Here is a 20,122-nt window from a genome sequence, read left to right as displayed (position 1 = left end):
ATTGACTTTACTTTGAAATAGCTGGCATTTCTTGGGGTTTAACATTAACTGGGCAGAAGTCGATTAAAAACGTCTTCTAAATTCTTCAGGTGGTCTTCAAACGTCTCCCCCAAAACGATTATGTCGTCTAAATACACCAGGCACGTCTTCCAAGATAACCCTCTCAACACATTTTCCATAAGCCTCTCAAATGTCGCAGGAGCATTACAGAGTTCGAACGGCATAACGTTGAATTTCCATAATCCAGATCCTGTCGTAAAGGCCGTCTTCTCCTTGTCCACTGGATCCATTTCTACCTGCCAATATCCAGACTTCAAGTCCAACGTAGAAAACAATTTACTTCCAGCCAGTGTGTCCAACGTGTCGTCGATCCGAGGCAGAGGATAACTATCTTTCTTGGTAACATTGTTCAACAAACGGTAGTCCACACAGAATCTCGTAGTTCCATCTTTCTTCTTGACCAGGACCACCGGAGAGACCCATGGGCTCGTAGAAGACTCTATCACCCCGTCTTTCTTCATTTCTTGAACAATCCTTTCAGCTTCCTCTCTCTTTGCCTGTGGTAATCGTCGAGCTGTTTGACGAATTGGCCTAGCGGTACCAGTGTCAATTTTATGTTTGACAACTGTCGTTCTTCCTGTCTTTCCTCCTTTCGGTACGAATATATCACGATATTGCCTAAGAAATTCCATTAATTTTATTTTTTCCATTTGATTTAGAGACTGGCCTGCAACTGCAACCATTTGGTCGAACTTGTCGTTGGAATTATCTGATGTTGTCGTCTGACGGATTATGGACGTCACGGGTACACAAGTTCCTACTTTTGTCTCCTTCTTGATGGTCACTGGGTAGTCATTGACATTAATCAATCTCACGGGAATTTCTTTAGCAGAAGTAACCAATTCCTTTCCAATTATGATTCCTCGGCCAACCTCCTCGTCGTGGTTCCATGGCTCCATCATAACAGGCGTTCCTTCTTCTACAGTTCCCTGTAGCCGCGCTACGATGATCGTTTCACTCCTCGCAGGCACAACTGTATCTTCTTTAATGGCTGCTAGCACAGTGCTGTCATCATGTGGATGAAGAAATACCTCCTCGTTGCCAACTTTGATTACCCTATTCTTAAAATCCAATTGAAATCCATGCAAATTCATTACGTCCATTCCTAATATAACATCTTCTTCGATGTCTGCAACTATGACAGTATGGACGAACTTTTCTGCTCCGATCCCCAATTGTATCTGGATTTCTCCGTGGATGTTGGCATTTTCACCTGTGGCAGTCCGCAGTCGCAGCCTCGTTGGTAAGAGCTTCTTATGACTGTTTATAACTGACGGTCGTATAATGGTCCTGGTCGCTCCGGTATCCACCAACAATGTATACTTTTTACCATTTATTTCTCCATCCACATATACACTATCTTCACGACATTTCAAAGAAGCTATTAGTATGAGAGGGTCTTTGGAAAAGTTGCGGGTCGAAGCTGCCCCCCTAAGGCCGACCCGTTCTAGTTTTCCTGCTGGTGAGTCTCTTGACTGTTATTGTACCTAGGGTACTTACATGAACTCCGTACGTGTCCCATTTCCCCACAATTCCAGCACCTTATGGTCTTTGTTTTCTTGTATGAAATGCCCTTTATCATATTGACAATCTGGCCCAGTTTGTCTTCATCCTCTTCCTCTTTCACAGTCCTAACTTTACTGTACCCGCCAGAGGCCTGGGTAGCTGATTCGTATTCGAGGGCGGCAGACAAGACATCAACCAGCGTCTTGTGACGAGCTAATCGCAGTGTTCTTTGCATTTCATGATCACGAAGGCCATTAATGAATGTTTGAACAGCCAACTTTTCCATCATGTCTTCGGGAGCTGTTGGATATGCATATCGTACCAACCTGGCAATATCGACCTCGTATTCTTGAAGAGCTTCATCTTTCTTTTGTCTTCGATTTTTAAACTGCGACTGATAGACATGCTCTAAATGTTCGTGCCCGTATCGCATATTCAGTCTCTTTTTCAGCTGCTCGAAGTCATCTGTCTCCTCTACGGCTATGGTCTGGAGGACATCCAAAGCGTCGCCTCGAAGAGCAATAGTGAGGTTTACAGCTTTTTCTTTTTCGGACCATCCGTTCGCTCTGGCCGCCGATTCGAACTGTTTCATGTAGTTGTTCCATGATGACTTTCCGTCGAAATTTGGCACCTTAACACGAGCAAGACTCACACTCCCTTCAACTATCGACTGTGGCTCCAATTTGTACTTGGTTTCATCATTTTTAATGTCTGTTAAGATGGGTTCCATACCTTTGTCTACTTTTTCCGTTTCCTGCATTTTCTTTTCTATTTCCTTGATCTTTTCTTCAAAAGTAGATTTTATGGACGATATCTTGTCGTCAAAATCCGAAGTGACCCTAGAGATCTCGTTAGTCATTTTGCTGTCAAGGGATGAAATATCACCCGAAACTTTCTTCTCTAACGATGCAATGTCTGTCGAAACTTTCAAAACATCCGAGGAAACTTGGGAAATTTCACTAGAAACCTTTTTCTCTAACGATGTGATCTCTGTTGAAACTTTGTTCTCCAGCGATGTAATGTCTGTCGAAACTTGGGAGATTTCACTAGAAACTTTGCTCTCTAACGATGTAATGTCTGTCGAAACCTTCGAAACATCCGAGGAAACTTGGGAAATTTCACTAGAAACCTTTTTCTCTAACGATGTAATGTCTGTCGAAACTTTGTTCTCTAACGATGTAATGTCTGTCGAAACTTGGGAGATTTCACTAGAAACTTTGCTCTCTAACGATGTTATTGACGAAATTAAAGCAGCATGCTTGTCTTCAAACACGTAAGTTTCTGGATCATGACCCTCTTCTTTTAGTGAGTTTTTCAGACGTTCAACTAGATCAGCCTTTTTGCCAGTAGAACTCAGGTCCCTTTCTTCCAATTCAAGTCTCAGGTCTGCAATTGTTAGCTTACACAAGGAAGGCATGATCACACACTTTATTTATTACGATTTATATTTAGTTATTATTAAAGATTCCACACTGTATTAAACCGAGCTTATATTACTTATTTATTTTTTATCCACTTCTGATCACCAGTTGTTGCGTAATTGTCTTTTTTTACGCGATTGACTCTACTATTTTATTTATTTATATCTTTAGGCACTAAGTTTAATTTAAATAAAGGAAGACTTATTTATATTATTTTATTTACATCACTTATTTATTTTAATAATTACAAATAACACCAACTAACACATCTAATTTATTTACAACTCAAATTTATGATTTAATTAACTAAACATAATAACTACGATAACTAATAAATACATTTCACTAAATCCGATCGAATACAATTATATCACGCGTCGCGGCTCGTTCATTGACTGACTGGCCTGTGCTCGAATTCCTGTTCTTAAATACTCTGACAGCGGTCGCCTCGAATCGCCGTGGAAGGTCTGGCCTTTACTCGTAACATCGAGAATAATTAGGCCGGGTTGTGAGGCGTCACAGTAATATAAAGATTCTTTTATTTTAAGGGCGTAGGCTCAAAATTTTCGGGTCACTGCTTTTTAAATGCATTCATTTTTCTCGAATCTTGAGAAAACTAATAAATAGTTTAATTTAAAAAAAATTTAAACGCAGAATGAAAGATTATATTATTACGGAGAGTCCAAAAGTCCCTGAAAACTGCTATAATTTTTATTTTAATAAGTTACATGGTTGAAAAAAAAGAGAAGATTTAGTGTGATTTTTAATTTCCAATATCTCATTTAAAAGAAAATTTTTGTTTATTCTACTAAGGGACTGTCGGTCCTTCGGCAATAATGTAATCTTTCATTGTGCGTTTAAATTTTTCAAAAATATTTATTAGTTTTCCCAGTATTCGAAAAAAAAATAATGCATTTAAAAAGAATTTACCCGAAATTTTGTGCCTATACTCTTAAAAATATAAGTAAAAAAACGAAAAACAATCGTTAAAAATCGCAATGAATAAAACCTGTCTAGAGAATCTTCGAGTGAAGTGAAAACAAAGGAAAGACTACATTATGAATAAACGAAAAAAAAAATCATAGAACAAGAATTAGCGTATTAGGAGGTTTAAATTTTAGGAGGATACTTAGATTTAAGGTTAAGCTTAGAAAAAAAAATCAATGAATTAATGATAACAATTTTTTGAAGACTAAGTAATGTGAATATAAATAGTTTAGGTCTATTTTTTTATTTTTCGTCAATTTAGATGATTTTTAAAGTTTAAACAATTGTATTCAAATGACACGAAATTTAGTTTATACTGTGTGTTATTTGTAAAAATTCGGCCTCGGGTTAGTTTCAGCTTTTTCATCCCATTTCGATTTAAATAAATATCTTTGAGGTAGCCACTTATGAATGGTAGTCGGCTACATACAAAAAGGGATTAACTCAACAATACCACCACAGGTTAAGAACCATGAATTATAACTATGAATTAGAATAAACACTATAAAACTTTTAACAATGCACCCATTGATGAAAAGTAAACTGCGAAATATTTATTTTGTCAGAGATAGTAGTTGACAGATAATTCTTTTCAATGCAAGGATAAACTTTCTACCTGTTTTTGTCATGTCTAAAAGGATTTATTTCTTTCAAATTATAGCTTAGCTTTTTAATTATTTATAAACTACCTTTGCTATTTGCATTACATATATTAGCCAGGGAGGTAGTGTCAAATTTGACCGGAGCATTTTAGCATGACTGGTTTCTTATTATTTAGGTAGGTGCTCCAAAGCTTATTAACAAATGATGTGTCAGCTGGCCCAAAACCGGGGATTTTAGTCAAGAAAAGGTAAAACATGAAAGTTGATGGACCAACGCTACAGCTTAAATGTCAAATATTTATATACGTTACTCAGAACATTTAATGGACTTGCTTACTTGGCGCCTACCTTTCACTCAGGAGATGGGGGTTCAAATCCTGGCGTGGAAAATTCTTTTTGTTTTATAAATTGACATTTTATTTTGAAAAATATTTATTTTTCTAATACCACGTTTTTATTATTTATACGAGACAATATAAAAAAATCTGTGTCTTTTATAGAATTATGCATAGAACTTATGAAATAGCATAATATATACATTTGATCATAAATATTATGATTCACCTTAATAAGCAAAATTACTGTACATGAACCCCTGAAGCTTCCTGAGTTAGTACGACCAATCTAAGTGAAAAAGGGGGTTGGCCTCCCCACCCCACCCCCTCCTGACATTTTTTATCTTTTTAGACAAACTGTTTTTTGCATAATTTTATGTGATGTAAAACCAAAAAATACATACAACTCTAATTTTTCACTTTTCTATCACCAACCCCCATTTTTAATAGCAATCTAATTATTTCCCTGTTCTCTATAATATATAAAAATGAATTTTTGTCTGTATGTCCCTTATAGAATCGTAAACTATGCATCTAATCATATAATGACCTCAAGCAAAGTTTTTGTACTTACATGAACCCAGGAAGGAGTTAATACGACCAACCTAAGTAATCATTATTTTGTGATGTCTGCGTAAATAAATTATTTACGCAGACACCACAAAACAATAAGTATGTATTGTTTATTAGAAAAAAGTAGACGCAATATCTTTGAGTATTTTTTGGCTTTCTGGTAATTTTTAGGTATTTAATTTTTAAACATTATTTGGTTCTAAGGCGGTACGAAGTTTGCCTGGTCAGCTAGGTAATACTAAAAAAATATTCTTGGACTAGTTTGGCAAAGACTAAAAAGTATAAATCATTAATTTATGAATTTTAGATTGAAAGAAAAAAGCATCCACATGGAACAAGTGGAAGAAGGTCTGAAAACACTTGAGATTACCAATTGGAGGAACAAAGCAAGGAACAGAACAGAATGGCGGAAAATCTTAGAACAAGCCAGAAGCCAAAAAGGGTTGTCGAGCTACTGATGATGATGATGAAGAAAAAATGATACGGGATTTCCGTATTTTTCTGTCACGTTCACTTGGCCAGCTAACATTTTTTGCCATGTACCTACATAATGCAGCTGACGATTTTTTCTTCATCATCATCATCAGTAGCTCGACAACCCTTTTTGGCTCCTGGCTTGTTCTAAGATTTTCCGCCATTCTGTTCTGTTCCTTGATTTGTTCCTCCAATTGGTAATCTCAAGTGTTTTCAGACCTTCTTTCACTTGTTCCATGTGGACGCTTTTTTCTTACAATCTAAAATTCATAAATTATTGATTTATACTTTTTAGTCTTTGCCAAACTAGTCCAAGAATATTTTTTTAGTATTACGTAGCTGACCAGGCAAACTTCGTACCGCCTTAGAACCAAATAATGTTTAAAAGTTAAATACCTAAAAATTACCAGAAAGCCAAAAAATACTCAAAAATATTGCGTCTACTTTTTTCTAATAAACAATACATACTTATTGTTTTGTGGTGTCTGCGTAAATAATTTATTTACGCAGACAAATAATTTATTTACGCAGACATCACAAAATAATGATTACTTAGGTTGGTCGTATTAACTCCTTCCTGGGTTCATGTAAGTACAAAAACTGTGCTTGAGGTCATTATATGATTAAATGCATAGTTTACGATTCTATAAGGGACATACAGACAAAAATTCATTTTTATATATTATAGAGAACAGGGAAATAATTAGATTGCTATTAAAAATGGGGGTTGGTGATAGAAAAGTGAAAAATTAGGGTTGTATGTATTTTTTGGTTTTACATCACATAAAATTATGCAAAAAACAGTTTGTCTAAAAAGATAAAAAATGTCAGGAGGGGGTGGGGTGGGGAGGCCAACCCCCTTTTTCACTTAGATTGGTCGTACTAACTCAGGAAGCTTCAGGGGTTCATGTACAGTAATTTTTCTTATTAAGGTGAATCATAATATTTATGATCAAATGTATATATTATGCTATTTCATAAGTTCTATGCATAATTCTATAAAAGACATACAGATTTTTTTATATTGTCTCGTATAAATAATAAAAACGTGGTATTAGAAAAACAAATATTTTTCAAAATAAAATGTCAATTTAAAAAACAAAAAGAATTTTCCGCGCCAGGATGTGAACCCCGATCTCCTGAGTGAAATGTAGGCGCCAAGTAAGCAAGTCCATTAAATGTTCTGAGTAACGAATATAAATATTTGACATATAAGCTGTAGCGTTGGTCCATCAACTTTCATGTTTTACCTTTTCTTGACTAAAATCCCCGGTTTTGGGCCAGCTGACACATCATTTGTTAATAAGCTTTGGAGCACCTACCTAAATAATAAGAAGCCAGCCATGCTAAAATGCTCCGGTCAAATTTGACACTACCTCCCTGGCTATATTATTTATTACCTACTTTTATTTTTTTACAGTATCATTATAGAATGTGTAAGGGCGAATCTTATAATCCCTGTTAAAGTAGATCACGGGTATTCAAAAAGATAAAGAAGATGAGTATAGAAAAGTCAACAGATTAGGCTAACAGACTAGATAAACATAAAAAACTTGAATTATAAATTATTCCAGCGAACGTCAGTTCTCGTTGTGGTGCACAGCTGCCTACATTCCATAGTATATAATATGTATATGTTACAGTTCAAGTTGATTCTCAGTTAGAGTTGACTCCAACTAGTTGGAGTCAACTCCAACTGAAACGAGCAGTAAAAGTTGATTTTAAAAATTTAAATCAATTTTTACTAGTTGGAGTTGACTCTTCCTGGATCGATTCAGTAAATGTTGATTATACGAGAATCTCAAGTGCATTTTGGATGAGTGTGCGTTTCTTTGTTTTGACCGTTTCAACTACTTATTAGTATAGTCTGTAACGTCGCCCCCGTTAGGTAAATTATTCTGAATCGATTTTTTGCACAAACTTACTCAAAGAAATACATCCGTATAACACTCCTTACAACAAATACACAGGGTGTCACGCGGTACCGCGGTCGAAAAATTGTTTAACCAATTTCAGTAAAGTCAGTCAGTAAAGTGACTCTTTATCGAACGAGTCTGATATTACGAGCAGAGGAACAGACGCGTTCGATAAAGAGTATTGAGGTGGTGCGTACAAAATTGTATCGTTAATCATAAAAAACATTAACACTTACTTACAACTTTGAGGAATTTTTTTTAATTTTAGACGATTAACATTAATTTTAACATTTTAATTTTAGACGAATTAATGACAGATGACTTTTGCATGATGGCCGGTTTTGATGTTTCATCGATAGTTATCAATATTGTATACTTACCTAATTACTAAATCTGTAAAGTTTTGATTTATTTTGTATGAATATAATTGCGAAACACTACAGAATTTTACTTTTTGACATAAATTTTATTAATAATACGATAAATTTTGTACAATATTTTTAATAATTAAAGTAAATAAATTTTAATTTCACTCAAATAAATAATCGATTGCTGCCATTGACCACTTACATTCAATCTCGGTTAATTGGATTAATTATCGCGGCAGGTAAAGTAACATTCTTCTTTCAATACAACAAAGTGTTACTTTACTGCCGAAAATGAGGGCAAATGAGTACAATAATGAATGATTTTAGTGAAGTTTGGCGATAAACAATGATTTTAAACAAATTCGCAAAAATACATAGTTTTTTCACTTTGTACAATTTTTTTTTAGATCCGTTGGGCCTTTTTTCTCTAAAATTGACTGTTGTCGAGTTATTAGCGACTTAAAATTTGAAAAACGCCAAAATAACCATTTTCAAGGTTTAATAACTCGGTTAAAGATAATTATTGTGAAAGTCGAGCGAGCGGCCGTGGAGTAACGGCATAATCGCTGGCCTCATACGCTAGCGCACGTGGGTTCGAGCCCTGCTAAAGACAAACCATTTTCATTTTCAATAATGACATGAGCCGTCTCACCGTGCCTCGGAGAGCACGTTAAGCAGTCGGTCCCCCTGGGCTAGTGTACATCGACACTAGTTACTTGAAACAGCGTTAAAGATGTAATTGGCGCCGGAACTGTCCGAAAGGAAAAAATGCCATACGATATTATATATTATGAAAGTCAGAAACTAAAAAAATCAAAGATTAAAGCTACCTTTATAAGATCCTGAAGAAATTTTTGTCATTATTTCATTAATAAGATATTATTTTTAATTATCAACAATGAGCGCTAACCGTGTATTGAGGCGCCGTCAATGTGAGTGCGAGTGAGATTCACCATTGGATGGCTGGAATGGTGCATCTCTTTAGCACTCACCATTGACGGCCGCCTAATGCGCACTTAGCGCTCATTGTTATTAATTAAAGATAAAGCTTAGTAATAAAATAGTGACAAAAAATTCTGCTGGATCTTGTAGAGGGGGCTATAAACTTTGATTTGGTCACTTTCTGACTTTCATAATAATGGATTTTAACCGAGTTATTAATGAATCGCATTTTTCAAATTTTAAATCGCGTATAACTCGACAACAATCAATTTTAGAGAAAAATCACAAAATACCTTTTTTTGCTCAGAATAACCCAAATGATCTAAAAAAAAATTGTTCGAAGTGAAAAAATTATTTTTGTGAATTTGTCTAAAAAAATTGTTTAAAAAACAATTTATCGATCAAGGTACTGCCTGGCACCCAGTAGATTTGTTATAAGGACCTCTTTTTGAGTAAGTTTGTGCAAAAAATTCGAATCTTAGTAATTTACCTAACGGGGGCGACGATACAGGCTAGACTAATTTGAACATATTCAGTAACATTTAATTTCTAGAATCGGCTGTTTGTGTGAATCAGGATCAACTTTTACTAAATGGCATTGGGAAGAGTATACTTTTCCTAGTTGGAGTCTACTTTTACTAGTAAATGTTGAATATAAATCTTCATTTTATATTTATAATCAACTTTTACTGAAACCAGCCGTTAGAGTTGACTCCAACTAGTTGGAGTCAACTCCAACTGGATAATCAACTTGAACTGTAACATATATAATATTATACTCATAGTTTTCGGGCAACCTGACTGAATAAAAATAGGCCAAATTCCATCTTAAACTTTAGGAAAGGATCAGCCAATTCCATAACAATTCCAAACATCCATTTTGATCCAAGGGTTTTTCAAGGGATGCTTAGCAAAAATCCAATGTTTAAAAATTTTCGAAGAAAATTTAAAATACATAACATAATTTTGGAAATCGTGTTCTAATTAAACAAATGAGTAATGATAATCGGTGTTACCGCCTCTGGTCCTTAGGACTTCTTGGAGCTGGTTTGGCAATCCATTCATCATATCCTTGATATCCGATTGGTGCAGTGGCGTACTGATAGATCAGCGGGCCCTGGTTCCAGTTGGGATGCGGGCCCGCCTGCCCAATAAAACCACACATTGTATATCAAAAGTTTTTAATAAACATTGAATATAAATCATCATATATGTATCATAAAATCTATCATTTATTTATTTTGCTCAACAGGCCATGTAGGCCCTGGGCGTGAAAAACACAATTACATTTTTTTTACTATACATATCTAAAATATACAATATTAATTTGTCTATTTAAAAAATACATCATATAAATATATACATACAGTGCTAGTCAAAAGTCCGTACCCCCCCTCGTATCTTTTGAACGGTTATACATATAATAGTGAAATTTGGAGGGAGGAAATAAACGGACGTACGCTTTTTAACTAGTCATGACAGGTGACGTAATAGTGACAGATGGCTTTACAGCGCCACTGTGACAGATAATTTTAAATGGGACCTTATGGCAAGTGACACCTCATTTGAAAGGTATTGAAAATATCTATTCAATCGTATTAATTTTTTTGGGTTTAAGTTAATTTTGATTTTGGTGAATAAATGAAATAAATATAACTTTGTAATTTCGCATTTAATTATTAAAAATTCAAATGTCCGCCCATGGTTATTTTGTCAAAAAAGTTGACATTTTTCAGCTCTCTAGTAGTTTTTACGTCATCGTCAACCTTTTTGACAAGTAACCATAGGCGGAGGTTTGAATTTTTATTAATTAAATGCGAAACTACAATTTTTTATTATTTCATTTATTCATCCAAATGAGCTTAAACTCAAACAAAATTAGTATAGCTGAATGGGTATTTTCAATACCTATCAAACGAGGTATCGCTTACCATGGGGTATCATTTAAAATTATCTGTCACAGTGGCGCTGTAAAGTCATCTGTCACTTTTACGTCACCTGTCATGACTAGTTAAGAAGCCTACGTCCGTTCATTTCCTTCCTCCAAATTTCACTATTATAAGTATAACCGGTCAAAAGTTACGAGGGGGGGTACGGACTTTTGACTAGCACTGTATATAGCTCTCGTTTTACAATTCATGGCACATTCTTCTGTTACAATTTCTCTTGCGCTCTTCTTACCACTCCTCTCCATTCTTTTCGGTCTAATACCTTGTTTCTCCAGTTATCTATTTTTAATTCTCGTAAATCTGCTTGGACGCTGTCAAACCATCTTTTACGGGGGATTGGTTTTCCAATCTTTGCACATGTCCCAGCCATCTTATTCTATGCGCCTTTATTATTGCGGTGATTTTTGGTTCCGTATACAGCTCTTCCAACTCTTTATTTGTCCTTCTTCTCCATCCCATTTGTGTATTTATGCCGCCGTAAATTGATCGGAGAATTTTCCTCTCCCATCTTTCTAATCTTTCTTCATCTGCCTTTCTTAAAACCCATAATTCAGCTCCATATACAACCGTAGCTCTAATCACTGTCTTGTAAATTCTTTCTTTTGTTTTTCTTGAAACAAACTTCGACTTCATTAAGGATCTCAGCATTCCGTATTTCTGGTTACCTTTTGTAATTCTGGATTCTATTTCTTTATCTTCATGTCCATTTTCCTTTACTTTCACACCAAGGTAAGTAAACTCTTCGACTCTGTCAAAACTGTATATGTAATCTTTCTCCCCTTGTATTTTTATAAACTCTTCATTGTCTTGCTGTGTATCACCCATTATCATGTATTATTTCTATTACATTTCTATCATATCTATCATACATTTTTTATAAAAACTCAAGCTAATTTATAGTTCATTTTACTCACGGTTTTTGCTCCAAAGTTTAAAGAACCGTTTGGATTGACATGAAATTTGGCATAAACATAGCTAACATGTCAAAGAAAAAAGGTGATAGGTATTCCACTTTCATCCTTGATACACCCCTTCTCGGGGGTGAAAAAATACACGTTCAAGATAAGTCCGGATTTGGATAAACTAACTAATTCTAAGCAACTTTAGTTCCATAGATTGTTTTCACTAAGTCAATACTTTTTGAGTTATTTGCGAGTGAATATGTTCATTTTTCAACAAAAAAAACTACGTTTCTAGAGGATTTTTCGGAACTAACTCAAAAAGGCCTCTGTAGACCCAGTAGGAGCAGAGTCGTAGGTAATGAAAAATAGGTTCTTATTCGTCAAATTCCAAATCAAATATTTTAACTCATCACACATTTTTTAAAGTGTTTAAAAAAACTGAATCTCTGTTTTTCTTTAAAATTTCTAGCATCAAAAGTAAACAAGGTAGGCTCAAAACAAAGTTGGTCATTTTTATTGGTAAGAAAAAATCGTAAAAATCACCACCTAATTAGCATCTCAAATGAAACTAATCGTTACAGCGTCACAAGTTACTTGACTTACCTATACATATATTGTTTATATTATAATCTGTAAGTTTTATCGGTTCAAAGTTCTCATTTTTGAAAAAAATTGGTTGAGTTAAAATTGTTTTTAATTAAGAAAAAAAAATTTTAAATAACTTAAAAAGTATTGGTGATACCAAAAATCTTAAGTAGTAAAAAAATATGCTGTTGTAAATAATTTGGACTTTTTGTTTTCCTGAAGACAAAAATTGATTAAGTATGGTTATTCAAAATTTGTATGATTAGTGACTGGTTTAGCCCATTTAACTACAGCCTTTTCAAAAATAAGCACTATGAACCAATGAATCTTACAGATCTTATAAAAAATTAACAAATAGTGGAAGAACGGAACCCAGTATAGATGATAGAGTGACGAAGGCTAGAAAGGTTACTAGAGCCCTAAACCCTTAGACCAGGGCGCATCTGTAAAACTATTAGTACATTTGGACGTTGAGAGGTGACTCAAATTTTTTTGCAGAAATTGCTTGAAAATAACTCACATAATAATATTTGAGTTATCCTCCCTCTCAAAAAGGTCCGGAACATTGTTTAAATAATTAAAATATCAAAAAATGAAGGAAAATTCGATTTTTTTTCTTCGTTTTTTGATTATAACTTTAAGAGTATTCATTTCCGAGAAAAGTTGTATTGACATAAAAGTTGTGTAATTAAATTTCCTACAATATAGAGTTGGTCAAAAATTTAAAAAATAGTCACCCTTGCTGCAAAATAGCAATAATTGGGAAAAAACTATACAAAAACAAGTATTCGCATTTTACGTTTTTCAACCATTTATGCTAAACTTAGGACCTTCAAATTTCACCCAAAAAAACTATATGATACAGTTAAACAATATTTTAAATTTTATTAAGATTGGTTCAATAGATTTTGCAAAATAAATTTTGAAATCCAGCTTTCGCAAAAAAAATTCATTTTTTCAAACTATTACAGGACTGAAAATAAAGCAGATAGCAAGTTGAAATTTTGTTTGCTTATAGAAGTGTACTGTAGCTTTCATTTGCAGTTTGCAAAACTAAAATCGATTAATTACCAGGGCGTCAGGAATTTTTTTAAATAAACATTAATTATTTGTGTTGCGCGCAGGACACCGGATAGTTTGCTCTGATTGGGCATTCCAATGACCTTTGATAATTATTGATACATTTTAATTTTTATTACATTTCGATATAAATAGATAAATTTGTTTATTGCAAAATAAAAACACATACTCTATTCTTTGAAATAACACTTTTTTTAGCAAAAACTTTCTTTGTTCATATATTTTAACTTGAGAATAAAAGTTTATTATTTTTAAACATATACAATTGTTTAAACAATATTTCACAAACAATAATAAAATTAGTTTGATTTTTGTGGAATTAAAATATTAAAATACAACAAAATATAGAGTAAGAAAATAATATATTAGATGAAGATTGGAAGAAATTTTGGTGGAAATCAACTTCATGTGAATCGAACACCGCTGTCCTGCGCGTAGCACCAATAATTAATGTTTATTTAAAAAAATTCCTGACGCCGTGGTAGTTAATCGATTTTAATCTTGCAAATTGCAAATGAAAGGTACAGTGCACTTCTATAAGCAAAAAAAATTTAAACTTGCTATCTGCTTTATTTTCAGTCCTGTAACATTTTGAAAAAATGAATTGTTTTTGCGAAAGCTGGATTGCAAAATTTATTTTGCAAAATCTATTAAACCGATCTTAATGAAATTTACAGTATTGTTTTACTGTATCATAAAGTTTTTCTGGGTGAAACATGAAGGTCATAAGTGTAGCATAAATGATTAAAAAACGTAAAATGTGAATACTTGATTTTGTATGGTTTTTTTCGCAATTATCGCTATTTTGCAACAAGGGTGACTATTTTTTCAACTTTTAACTAATTCTATATCGTAGGAAATTTAATTACGCAATTTTTATGTAAGTACATCTTTTCTGGGAAATGAATACTTTTAAAGTTATAATCAAAAAATGAAGAAAAAAATCGAATTTTCCCTTCATTTTTTGACATTTTAATTATTTAAACAATGTTCCGGACTTTTTTGAGAGGGAGGATAACTCAAATATTATTATTTGAGTTATTTTCAAGCAATTTCTGCAAAAAAATTTCAGTCACCTCTCAACGTCCATCTCAAAACAGATGGGCCCTGGACTACCTGTCTTATGGCAACATAACATAAATTTAAATACAAAAATGAGGATGTACGACGCTATTCTGAAACCTATTTTAACGTATGGCTCCGAAGTGTGGCAAATGACAAAAAAAATCCGAAAATAAGCTGCTTACTACTGAAATGGATTTTTTTAGAAGATCTGCCAGAATATCGAGATGGGACCATGTTCGAAATGAACAGATCAGAGAAAAAGTAGGTAAGCAGAAAACAATAGTGGACGAGGTACAACGAAACCAACTTACTTGGTATGGACACGTCCAACGAATGGGAGATGAAAGATTACCAAAAATTACAATGAGATGGATACCGCCAGAAAAACGGAAAAGAGGAAGGCCACCGACCTCCTGGAAACAAGGAATTACAAAAGCCGAAAGAAATCTTCAAGAAAATGACTGGCTAGATCGACAGGCTTGGCGATTGGGTACCGGAAGGCGTAGAACGCTATAGAACCGGTTATATATATAATCTTATAAAAAATACATAAGTAAAGTAATTTGTGAAGCGTTAACGATTAATTTCATTTCGCATTTTTCAATTTTTCGACCAACATTATTTTGATCGTAACTTACTTACTTTTCATGTTAGAAACTTTTTTGAAAAAGAAAAGCAAAGTTTTTTTAAATAATTTTAAAAAAGTTAAAATCAGTCTTCTCGCGAAAATTGCTTGATTTTTTGGTTATTTGATAGAACTTACTTTTTATTAGCTATAACTCTGCTGCTATATACGGGTCTACAGACTTTATATATACTCCACTTTTTTATCAGCTGTATTTTTGCTAATAGTATTTTTTTAATAAAATACTTCTTGAGTTATTTGCGAAAAAGCGCCTGAAAATGTGTTTTTTGTAGAAAAATAAACATTTTCACTCGCAATTAACTCGAAAAGTATTGACTTAGTGAAAAAACAATATAGAAAAAACGTTGATTAGAATTAGTTAGTTCATACAATTCAGGACTTATTTTGAACGTATATTTTTTCACCCCGAGAAGTGGCGAAAGTCATCCCCTGGGTAAAAGCACACATCGGTACAATATCTCGTTTTTTCTTTGACATTATTAGCTATGTGTATGCCAAATTACATGTCTATCCAAGCCGTTCTTTAAATTTTTTTGGTTTGAAAGTTTTGCAATATTTTACCGTGAGTGAATGGACTATTAAAGCAGTAAATTAATATTAATCCTATCCTTTTTCATACTGACGTGACTGAGCACTTTAAGCCAGCCGTTTTTATAAATAATAAAATTCCAAAATTTTCTACATCTAAATCTGTCATAATAGTCCTGTCGCCAGGGGGGGTACAACGGCCTCGTTAATTCAGATGGACTTACCCAAGTTTTTTTTATGTATTTTGACCCGTAGAACACGAATTTTTTGGGTAACAGTTGATCCGGATGTCGATAAGATTGTTATAGACCAAGAACTTGAGGAATCAAATAACAGCGATTTTTGGCAAAACAAAACAATATTTTCTATTTTTTGGGTCATTTTAAGCAAAAAATATTTCTACAAGTTTTTTAGTAGGATGCACAGTTTTCGAGATAAACGCGGTTGAACTTTCAAAAAATCGAAAAACTGCAATTTTTAAACCCGAATAACTTTTGATTAAAAAATAAAATAGCAATTCTGCTTAGCGCCTTTGAAAGTTCAAGTCAAATTATGTCGGTTTTGATTATTTGCATTGCTAAAAATTTATTGTGTTATTGTTAAACAAAGCTACAAACAACTAGTGCGTGAGTGATGTTTCTATGATTTCTCATTTAAAATCGAACGAGTAGGTAGAATAGGTACTAGTGCAATCAAGACTATTTCTACGTTACATGCGTTAAAACGCATGTAAAAGCACGGGAAACCCTACGTGTTTATAGCTTTGTTAAACAATAAAAAAATAAATTTTTACCAATGCAAATAATCAAAACCGATATAATTTGACTTAAACTTTCAAATGCGGTAAGCAGACTTGCTATTTTATTTTTTAATCAAAAGTTATTCGGGTTCAAAAATTGCAATTTTTCGATTTTTTTAAAGTTCAACCGCGTTTATCTCGAAAACTGTGCATCCTACGAAAAAACTTGTAGAAATATTTTTTACTTAAAATGGCCCAAAAAATACAAAATATTGTTTTGTTTTGCCAAAAACTGCTGTTATTTGATTCCTCAAGTTCTTGGTCTATAACAATCTTATCGACATCCGGATCAACTGTTACCCAAAAAATTCGTATTCTACGGGTCAAAATACATAAAAAAAACTTGAGTAAGTCCATCTGAATTAACGAGGCCGTTGTACCCCCCCTGGCGACAGGACTATAATAAATTAAAAACCAATATCGGAAACCTACTACAGCTTTTAAAAAATGAACATTGGAATGAAATTTATATCAAAAAAATAGATTTTCAAATTGCATATTATGATACATTTATTAATAAGTTAAATAATTACATACAAATCTCTAGGGAGATAAAACCCTTAAATAAACAAATATCAAAAAAAACTTGGATCGATGAGGTTGATATCAATCAAACGACGAGATTTTCTTAAAAATAAATTAGTGTCTATATTTTATTATTATTATCCTTACCACTTACCACTATAATTATTGTCTATATTTATGCAGTGTTATGATGAGGGTGCTATAAATACAAACAAAATGAGCATCGAGCGTCTTGGAATTATTTTTATGACGGTATAAAACGGTATAAAACTTGCATTGAATATCTGCTTCCGAATTTGCAACTTGGCAGTTTTACAACTTCGTGCTAATATAAAAAATAGTACAAAAGTGTTTGTGTTAGCACGTGTTTACGCAGGCAATAGACCGGTCTAGTTAAACTCAAAAATAGGAGTGAGGCTACAATAATTACCATCAAGCTGAAAATTGGCAGGATTGTTCAAAATACCATCATAAATGAAATCTAAAAAGTCCTCATAAATCCGACCCCTGCTAAAAAATTTACGCGGGGTCAAAGGTCACCAAATATGGTTTTTAGCGATTTTCAGCGAAACGGTAAGTTTTATCGTAAAATTAGTTCTAACAAAAAATGTAGATTAGATAATGATCTATAAAAAATATCTTAATAGTTTTTTTCCTAAGAGGCACTGTTTTTGAGATACAACGATTCAAAGAGTTGAAAGACTTCTAATCGTCATAATATATGTATTAGTACACCAGGTATATACATCACTGAAGCTGTAATACAAGTAAACATAACGTCAACTTAACTAGTCAAGTAAACATAAGTAAACGGTCAACTTAACTTATATTACACATAATAATATAAGATTATAAATATGATAATGTTTCTACTATACAGCTTGCGGTCTACCGAGGGATGCAATCCATAAGCTGTATTATATTACAGTGCCAACAAAAAAATCTTTACAAAGTGAATGTAACGCGAAAATAATAAGAATTGTTTGAATTTTACGGCTTAATCCCAACAAAAATACACAACAAAATACAACAAATGACAAAGTATTAACTTATAATAATTCTTTTTATTTATGCGCCTTATTTTAATTTGCAAGGATGGTTTTGTCGGAATAAACACGTTCGTCAGCTAATCTAATCACTCTACCTATTCTCTTCTCCGAAGGGTTTGAACATAATAATGAAAGACAACTTTCTATTCAAAATGTTTATTGCTAAGTACTAATAAATACTTATGCAAATTACACCGTAATTTTCCTGGGTGGCGAAATCCTTCAGGTAGATGACACCCTCGAGGTATTAATTAGTCTTGAGTACTACTCCGGAGTGAAAATACGTGTTAAGCCTATATTTTTTTTATCGTGTATTTCGTGTTATTTTCATTGTTATAACAAAAATGTCAGAATATTGTTTTATTTGCGCGTATTTGCGCGTATTATTTGACGTAATGATAATTGAAACAGCCATAGAGCAATTCAATTTAACAAATACAACTATTGTTGTAGGTGAAGATGTAGACTTGCTCGTATTACTCACTGGTAGAACTCCAATCGAAAAAACTATCTTTTTTTTAAAACCTGGAAAAGCTCAACACCAATCGGAAATATATTCATCGAAAATTTATCTACTTTGGAAAATGTCAAAATCATATACTATTTTTACACGCAATAACTGGCTGTGATACGACATCTGCATTTTTCAGGAGGGATAAAACGGCTGTTTTTAAAATGTTTGAAAAACAAGATTTACTTGAATGTGTGTTTTAAAAAAAACTAATTCAACTCCACGAGAAGTTATTTCCAACGGAATTAGCTTTCTTCGCTCTATGTATGGAGCGCCTAAGAAAACTACGTGCTTAGATAAGTTTCGATATGCATGTTTTTTTAAAAGTACTCGAAACAAAAAACAAGTGCAGTTATCTTTTCTTCCTCCAACCTCAGCTGCTGCTCATCAACATCTTTTTCGGGTATATTACCAAGTTCAAGTGTGGCTTGGTTATCAGCTAGATCCAAAAGACTGGGGATGGAAATTAGTCGACAGTTCATTAGAACCAATTCAAACTTTACTCCCGCCTGCGCCGGAAAAACTCCTGAACACAATTTTTTGCAACTGTAAAAAGAGATGTAGCTCTAAATGTGGTTGCAAAAAAGTTGGACTGTTTTGTTCGGTAGCATGCACTAATTGTCAAAACCGGTCGTGCTCCAATGTTGAATCACCAACAATTGAGGATTCATTTGATTCTATCGAGGAGCCATGCGATGTGTCATTATTGGGACAATTTACTTGCACCCAGGATGAACAAGAAGAAGAAGAAGAAGAACAAGAAGAAGAAGAAGAAGAACTAGAAGATGAAGAAGAGGAAGAAGAACAATGAGAAGAACAAGGGAAGCAGAAGTATTAGAAAATTATGAACCAGTTTGATAATTTTCCCTTTTTTTTTTTAATTTATACCGCTTTATATAAAGTTTAATCATTTTTAACCCTTGCCAATATCAATTATTAAATAGCTTTAAATTAAACAGAATCATAACAGATCCGTGGAATAGCCCTACTGGGGAATCCACGTTAAAAAACGCGCTAAGTACACTACCTCAAAGGTGGTGTGGAAACGTGTGCGCATATTATGACGATTACCACTTTTTGAATCGTTATATCTCAAAAACGGTGGCTCCCAGGAAAAAAAGTAATAAGGTATTTTTTATAGATAATTATCTAATCTACATTTTTTGTTAGCACTAATTTTACCATAAAACTTACCGTTTCGCTGAAAATCGCTAAAAACCATATTTGGTGACCTTTGGCCCCGCGTAAAATTTTTAGCAGGGGTCGGATTTATGAGGACTTTTTAGATTTCATTTATGA

At 33.4% G+C, this 20,122-nt stretch overlaps 2 protein-coding genes across 2 annotated transcripts in view; one reads left to right on the top strand and one right to left on the bottom strand.

Annotated features, from left to right (window-relative positions):
- Window positions 1-20,122, top strand: part of LOC114329229 (uncharacterized) — a 1,335,969-nt gene that overhangs the window by 784,626 nt on the left and 531,221 nt on the right. The gene's annotated exons all lie outside the window — the stretch shown is intronic.
- Window positions 1,474-3,024, bottom strand: LOC126878991 (uncharacterized). Its single transcript, XM_050641870.1, has 2 exons — window positions 2,762-3,024; window positions 1,474-2,653 (listed from the first exon to the last, which is right to left on the bottom strand). The coding sequence occupies exons 1-2, from the start codon at window positions 2,981-2,983 to the stop codon at window positions 1,508-1,510; spliced, it is 1,368 nt and encodes a 455-aa protein (XP_050497827.1). The 5' UTR covers window positions 2,984-3,024; the 3' UTR covers window positions 1,474-1,507.

The sequence above is a fragment of the Diabrotica virgifera genome, chromosome 1 (genome assembly GCF_917563875.1).
Source record: "Diabrotica virgifera virgifera chromosome 1, PGI_DIABVI_V3a".
Classification (NCBI taxonomy): Eukaryota; Metazoa; Arthropoda; class Insecta; order Coleoptera; family Chrysomelidae; genus Diabrotica; species Diabrotica virgifera.
The sequence above is the reverse complement of the archived record's forward strand: the minus strand, read 5'-3'. Positions and strand labels throughout refer to the sequence as shown.

What these genes read in the sequence shown, in the direction of transcription:
- LOC126878991 (XM_050641870.1), bottom strand. Translation starts at nt 2,983, where the DNA reads ATGCCTTCCTTGTGTAAGCTAACAATTGCAGACCTGAGACTTGAATTG. An exon ending in TTTCTAGTGAAATCTCCCAA is followed by an intron (nt 2,654 to 2,761) that starts GTTTCGACAGAC and finishes GATGTTTCGAAG; the next exon opens with GTTTCGACAGACATTACATC.